Genomic DNA, 7974 nt, shown 5'->3' on the forward strand with positions numbered 1-7974 from the left:
GGGGTGATCGGCGTACTACCCATTAGGTCCAGGAATAGCTTCAGTTTGGCTGCATCGACCACATGTCCCATGACAGTGACTTGGCCGGTGGGCAGCGGCGTTTCTGGCTCTCTTGGCATCCCGTACGCCGGTTCCATGACTCGGCCGGTGGGGGACTGCCCGATCTCAGAATTAGGGAACGTGTCATCCTGGTAGAATGCAGTTTCGTCGCTCACAATTATTTCTTGTTGTTTCGACATCCTCTTAGCTCTTTGAATGGTTTTTGGTTGTTTTTTTTTTTGTAAGGTAGGTGACCAGCTTTTAGTATGGTTCCCCACAGATGGCGCCAATTGTTCCGGGTGTAATTCCGGAGCAGGATTATGACCACGTAAGCTTGTTGAATGATGTCGTTGCTTGACTCTTCCTTTCGCTCTTTTCTGTTTAAGATGAACAAACTGAGGGCTCGGCTTGGTACCGAGCGTACTCACTCCGACGCTCAAGTCAGTAAACTTAAAGAGATTAAGTTGTGTGTTACTTGACAAAGTATATTGTAGAGAGATAAGGGAGTTTATACCAGTTTTTAGGTTAATGTTTGGATGAATTGTGGATCATTTTCTCAATGAGGATTGAGGAGTATTTATAGACTTACACCTTTTGTCACGTAGTGGCCAAGTGGCCAAGTGGCTAGCAGGTGTAAAGACTGTTCTACCCTCGGCCGAGGGACCCATGGCAGGCCGGCTGGCCTGGTTGACTCCATGTCGAGGGGTCTTGGATATGAGTACGCGGATGTGCCTCTCGGTCGGCTAGTTGCCGGGACCGAGACCCAAGTGACAGGCCGTCAGGCCGTGTCGGTTATGCTGTCTAATACGTTGACTTGCTGTGGATATCTTTGACCTTGCTCAATATGTTGACTCGGTCAGCGGGTGCAGAATATGTCCCATCAGAGATAAACTCCTTTTATTCAATGAAATAAATTTTGTAAGTTGGCTGTAAATCTTGTAATTTTGGCATAGGACTATGTCACCTTCATGCGTCACTAGTCACTAGGTAGTGGCAGATTGAATACGGAGTATCAATTAGTCTCCCTTAAAACGGAGATATCTGTCTTGATATTAAAACGAGTTAAATATCATTCCTATTTAAGTATATAAGATACATCTTTTATTTTTACTTATGCATTCAGTTTTTATTTTATCCATACATAATACTTAATCCATCTTAAGTTTAAGATGAATACAGTCTTTTTAAACAAGAATTTGCGATGGACTATAGCCATTATGTTTTGTTACTCCGTATATCACATGCATGCTTTGAAATTTCTTGTGACCTCAAGTCCTCAGAGACCAATTGGTACGTCAAAGTCGTTGCAAACTATCAGGGCACGAAAGAAACAAACGAAAGTGTGAAAAACTTTATAGCAATAATTAACACTACTATGATGCTCAAGTAACCAATCAATACAATTGAGAATTGACCGAGAGAAATAGATTGTTAGAAGCGAGAAAGATAAATAAAACGTAAAGAATAAATAGAAAAGTAGAGACAAATATATTTAGTGGTTTACTATCGATGTGATTGCTACGTCTACCAACAAAAGAAAGAGATCGATATTTTATTGATATTGTGGAGTTACATATTTTGGATACAATGTACAAATGCTATGAGATGCATACCTACTATGCTGAGGTAAAGATTACTCCGTGATAGTCGTTCAAAGTGACAACGGTCATATTCAAGGAATGAAAGCATTATTCAATATAGAGTATTACCTAAAGAATAAACACAAATTTTTGCTTAAGACTGGCATATTAACATAAAACGAGTCAAATAAATAGACTAGATAAAAAAATATAATGCCTATAAAAGAATAATAAACTTGCTTTATGTATCTATATTACTATTTAGCTACTACCTAACCCATTTTAAACTACTACTTAACTCATTTTAAACTTATGACGAATAAGAAGTATCGGAAAACTTTCAGCAATATGTCACGGTTTGCTAATTTCGAACTCCCGTGATGCCTTATGGATGCTTATGGAAGCTCACACAAAGCATACTCGCATATACGAAGCCTATACTAACTCCGAGCAGCTCAACAGCAGTTTACTCCAGCTCACGACTAGTTCACTCAAGTCCACTCAGCTCACTCTCAGTAGAGGCAGCTCATTTCAAGTTGAGGTTAGCTGGACAAGCAACTACGGAGTCCACAAGTCCAACCATGCCGAGTAGGTGCGAATATGCCAAGGGATGTGTCCTAGGGCCTTGAACCAAGCCCCTTGTCCACATACATCCCCCTTATTCATCCTTATCCATACCCATCCTTATCCATTCCCTCTCTCACACACAAATACACCCCACCCCCCCCCCCTCCCCTTGTCATCCTTATCCATTCCTTCTCACACACACAAATACACCCCCTTCCCCCCCCCCCCCTAATTTTGGCGCCAACCCTCAAGGAACACAATGGTTCACTCCCTCTCTTCTTTTTCGCTAACCATGAAGAGGAACAAGAGGCACCCCTTCTACGTGCCTCCCGCCAAACGCCAAGAGGAGTGAAGGTCGCACCCCTTCACTCCATACAGTTTATTTGGGCGCTTTTTTAAAGAGGAACAAGGGGATTCTTATCCTCTTATTCACAGCATTTACAAAGAGGAGCGAGCATCGCACCCCTTCGGCCCAACTACCCTTTTTAGCGCCTATATAAGGAGGCATTATACCTCATTTTTCACTCATTCAGAATACATCCAATTTATAATCAATTAACATTCAAATTGTAATCTTTATTTCCGCATTTCAAGCATTGTACAAACTCTTATAATTATCAATAATATTCAATCTTTCCGCTGCAACTCTTGTACTTTGCTATTTTCTCTCAAATATTCTCAAGTGATATCGTTTCGAAGGCCTGATTCGTACCAAGTCGAGTGTCTTGGCACGAGTGGCGCACGTATTTCTCTTCTAGAAGAATAAGTACGTGACACGTGGTTACCCGAGCCGAGTTCGAACCAACCCACGCAAACAAGTAACGTGGTTACCAAAACCAAGTTTACCACAAATTCACGCTTCACCTACATCAAATAAACAAGGTTTTCCAAACCAAGTTTTGCATCAAAGTAACGTGGTTACAAGACAAGGGTTCACATCAAAATCAGATCTTATTTTCTTTTCTTCAAGTTATTTTTGATATCACCATCGAAGAATGACGGGGCCGGAAATAAACACAAACACAACGGTAACACGAAGGCAGCAACCGAGGCACGTTTTGGCAAGATAGAAAGCGATATTGATGCGTGTCGAGAAGCCATGTTACAAGTCAATGAAAGGCTTGTATTTTTGGAAGTCGACAGGCCAAATCCCCAATTAACACAAATAATTGGTATGATCAACGAACTCGCACAATTTGTTGATGATTTGAGGGCCGAGGTTGTTTCTCTCCAAGACGGAGGAAGTGGGGGAGCGGGCAAGAAAAACGCACCAAGGGTGAAAATTCCTGAGCCGCCCAAGTATAGTGGCGATCGGGACTCCAAGATAATTGACAACTTTCTATGGAGTATGGAACGCTACTTCCAGAATATCCTTGTGGAGGACGACAAAATAAAAATAAGCACTGCAACTTTGTACCTAACCGAAGATGCAATCCTATGGTGGAGAAGAAGGCAAATCGACATCCAAAGGGATGCATGTACCATAGATACATGAGACGAGTTCAAGGCAGATTTCAAGAAACGATTCTACCTAGAGAATGCCGGAGAACTCGCCTCGAGAAAGTTAAGAAATTTGAAGCAATCGGGATCTATTCGAGAGTACATCAAGCAATTTACTACTCTCTTACTTGAGATTGACGGTATGCCCGAATCACTATCTCTTCTCTATTTTAAGGATGGTCTTCAACAATGGGCCGAACAAGAAATCAAGCGTAGGGGTGTGAAAACCTTGAGTGACGCTATTGCGGTTGCCGAATCACTATATGAGAGTTCGAGTGAACCAAAGAAAGGTTTCTCGAAGAATTATTGGAGGAACGATGGAGGAAGATATACCTCAGAAGAATAAGAATAAGTACGTGACGCACATATTTCTCTTCTAGAAGAATAAGTACGTGACAAGTAGCATTAGTAGCCTTGGCCCCCCTAGCAAAGATGTTGATACATATGGAAAAAATCAAAAATGTTAAAGACAAGTAGTGTCTTTCATAAACTCGTTGACTTAACCCAATAACCCCATAGACTCGTTCCAAATTATCAGTCTCCAGCTTTACGACGAAGATATTCATTTTAACAGTAAAACGGTTAAATATCATCTCATTTGAATATTTAAGACAAATTTATTACTTTTCTCTAAGGATTCTAATTTTGTCTTATTCATAATACTTAACCCGTCTTAACCTTAAGACAGGTAAACTCATCTTCAATAAGAACTACTTAGCCTGAAAGTGATCTGAACCAAAAATGTCTCGGCCTGACCTGAACTCTTGCAAACTAAAATAGAGCCGGCCATAATTGACCAGACTCAAACCTTGCCCGCTTGACCCATTTATCAAGTATACTTAAGGCTATTACGGTTTATAAATATCTGGTAAACAAAAAATCAAATCAATTTTTTTTTTTTTAAAAAAAAGAATAATGTCTCAAGTTTTTTTATTGCTAATTTACTTCCAAATGTTGATTATTATGATAAATAATTTAAAATCTTCATTGGCCGCAACTTATTTTGCTTATGAATGTTCAAACACAACCATGCTTGACAACATCTATTACCAAAGCAATCTATACACCCTCTTTTACTACCTCACCTCCAACGCCACCAACCGTTACGGCTACCACGCCGCAACAGCCGGTATCGGAACAAACGACGTCGTATACGGTAGCTTCCTCTGCCGTGGTGACCAGAACAGTAGCTCATGTCAAGACTGTGTCAAAGAGGCAACCACGGACTTACCCTTTACATATTGTCCTTACAAAAAAGTGGGTATTATGTGGTACGACGAGTGTATGGTACGTTACTCGAACGAGTCGTTTTTCGGTATATTTGATTATGACCCGGGGTTTCTCCTATCGAACCCACAAAATGTTACAGGAAATTTGTCGCAATTTAAAGATATAACGGATGATATGTTCATCAAAATTGCGAAATATGCTTCCAGAGGTGGGTCGGAGATTAAGTATGGTACGGGTGGTGTGGTTTTTACGAGTTCGGTAACAGTTTATGGGTTTGCACAGTGTACCCCTGACCTTGGTTATTATGATTGTATGACATGTTTGGTAGAAATCATAGGGGATTTCGCAATTTCTACGGGGTCTAGAGTACTTCGGCCTAGTTGCAGTGCTCGATTTGAAATATATCAGTTTTTTAATGGGAATGTTGATGTGACGGGGCTGGCGACGAAGATAATAAGTCTTAGTGGTGAGTTATACTCAACCTCTTATTTTTGTGCAATATATTTTCTAAAGTATGGCCAAGGATCAAAACGCAGCACAACTTGGGATTGATAAATATCTCCTTTGTTTTCAGGTAATAACAAAAGGTTGAAAATAATCGTCACAGTAACCGCAGTTTCAGGAACAGCCATAGTAGTTGCCATTGTGTATTTCTTGTGTAGGAGAAAAGCTAGACAAGGTGACAACTCTATTTCAAAACCATTGGATATTTTGTTTAAAAGCTAACACTAACCTTATGATTGTTGAAATAATTAGCAAAGCGGAAGCTGAATATCTTAGAGGGGAATCCAAGCCTTGATAAATTTGAAGAGCTACCATTGTTCAAGTTTGAAAAACTTTCTGCTGCAACAAACAATTTCCAAGAAAGTAATAAGCTCGGACAAGGAGGATTCGGTCCCGTGTACAAGGCAGGGTTTAAAAGTTGTCTAAAAGAGTTTGGAATATATTGGTCCGTTATCTAATACTTTCTTTGTTCCAATCATCTGTTTAACTGCAGGGTACACTGGAAGATGGACAAGAAGTAGCTATAAAAAGATTATCAGGAATTTCAAGACAAGGGGCAGAAGAGTTCATGAATGAGGTGTTAGTTATTTCCAAGCTTCAGCATCGAAATCTCGTCAAACTCTTGGCTTGCTGTGTGGAACGACGTGAAAGAATGCTCATTTATGAGTACATGCCCAACAGAAGTTTGGATGCATTTCTTTTTGGTTCGTACATCTTGCGAAATATTTCATGATCTTAAAACAAACAAAATCCCTCATTATTTTTCAACTATGATATTATAAACTATTGAGGAGTTCACTATTGTAATTCTTGACCAGATGATCAGAAAAAGGGAATCCTTGATTGGAAGAAGCGTTACAGTATAATTGAAGGGATATGTCGAGCCCTTCTCTACCTTCATCGAGATTCCCATCTTAAGATCATTCACAGAGATCTCAAGGCTGCCAACATTTTGCTTGATGAGAATCTAAACCCAAAAATTTCAGATTTTGGCATGGCACGAATTTTCGGAGGTAGCCAGATTGAGGCCGATACCACAAGGGTTGTAGGAACATAGTGAGTTCTAATATACATTTTCGTTTTGATTTCAACCATCCGGTTCTAAGAGACCAAGGGAAGTACCTATTGTAGACATGCAAAATGAGTCATTCCGGTCAGGTTATTTTCGGGTTAATAATTACCGGGACATTTTTGGGTCGGGTCATTCTGGGTTGAATGGGTCATTTCAGGTCAGGATTTTGTTTAAAATAAGTCATTTAAGGTCTATTGGGTCATTTTGAGTCACTTCAAATCGGGGTCATCTTCAAGTCAGGGTCATTTCGGGTAGGTTCACTTTTGGGTTAGGTCAGTTCGGTCTATTGGGTCAACTTTGGGTCACACTTTCAGATCTTGGGCCAGGCTTATGAGGTTGGGTCATTCGGCTCAGCTTTGCCAAGTCTAGTTACTAGTTACTATATATTGGCTTAATGTTCTGCAATTACTTATTGCAGTGGCTACATGCCTCCTGAGTATGCGATTGAAGGGCGTTTCTCTGAAAAATCAGATATATTTAGCTACGGGGTCTTGTTATTGGAGATAATAACCGGTAAAAAGACTAGATGGTTTGACGAGTCGTCATTGAGCCTTCTAGGATATGTAAGTCCTGCCTAGATAAATGAATTTCACTTGTTTGTCCTTTGATTGTCCTCTTATATATCTCATTAATGTAGGTATGGAAACAATGGAATGAGGACAACGAGATCTCCTTGATTGATCCGATAATAGCTTACCAAGGTTTCGAAGTAGAGATCTCAAAATGCATACATGTGGGGCTTCTCTGTGTTCAGGAATATGCTCAAGATAGACCGGATATATCTGATATTATCGCAAAGCTTGGTGCTTCAAGTAGCGCAAACTTTCAAAAGCCCAGGCAACCGGGTTTCACTCGATTTATGCGTGATACGAGTACTAGTACTCAAAGCAATCCGACATGTCCCACGAATGACCTTTCCATCACAAATATCAGTGGTCGATAGGTTAAAGGATTCTAAGAACACTATGTAAAGTCGTAAGGTGACATTCCTTGTAGTATATATGAACATTTTGTAGAGCTATAAAAATCGGATGTATATATACACTTTACGAGTCCGACTATGCTGAGGAACTTATAAGCTAACATTTGTCGATAAACTAACCGTGAGACAGTCAGACCGTCTCTTATAAAAGATAGTGGTATACAAATTGGATGAAAAAATGCAGGCATGGAAGAAATGGAAAGAGGGAGCGGCTTTTGACATCGTTAATCCAACAATAAGGCAAGCTTGCTCAACAAGTGAATTGACAAGATGCATACAACTTGGGTTATTTTAAACCAAAGTTTACTAATGACGAATATAACAGCTTTAAGTGAGACAAACTAAAGAACCAAAGTTTAGTTTTGTAGAATTTTCAGCGGTAATGTTAGCCACTGCAGCTTGGTCCCTCTAGCAAAGAAATTGATACATATGGACAAATGACCAAGACAAGTAGAGGCGTATTACAAAAACTCGTTGACTGACCCCATTGACTCGTTGCA

The 7974-nt window shown here is 40.0% G+C and overlaps 1 protein-coding gene across 1 annotated transcript; it reads left to right on the top strand.

Moving 5' to 3' along the window:
- The first annotated feature begins 4548 nt into the window (after positions 1-4548).
- LOC141593023 (cysteine-rich receptor-like protein kinase 25) lies at positions 4549-7577 on the top strand. The gene is made up of 7 exons (XM_074413953.1): positions 4549-5382; positions 5491-5595; positions 5673-5824; positions 5914-6124; positions 6239-6476; positions 6911-7055; positions 7130-7577. The coding sequence occupies exons 1-7, from the start codon at positions 4602-4604 to the stop codon at positions 7433-7435; spliced, it is 1938 nt and encodes a 645-aa protein (XP_074270054.1). The 5' UTR covers positions 4549-4601; the 3' UTR covers positions 7436-7577.
- Positions 7578-7974: the final 397 nt, after the last annotated feature.

Source organism: Silene latifolia, chromosome 7 (assembly GCF_048544455.1).
Source record: "Silene latifolia isolate original U9 population chromosome 7, ASM4854445v1, whole genome shotgun sequence".
Taxonomy (NCBI): Eukaryota; Viridiplantae; Streptophyta; class Magnoliopsida; order Caryophyllales; family Caryophyllaceae; genus Silene; species Silene latifolia.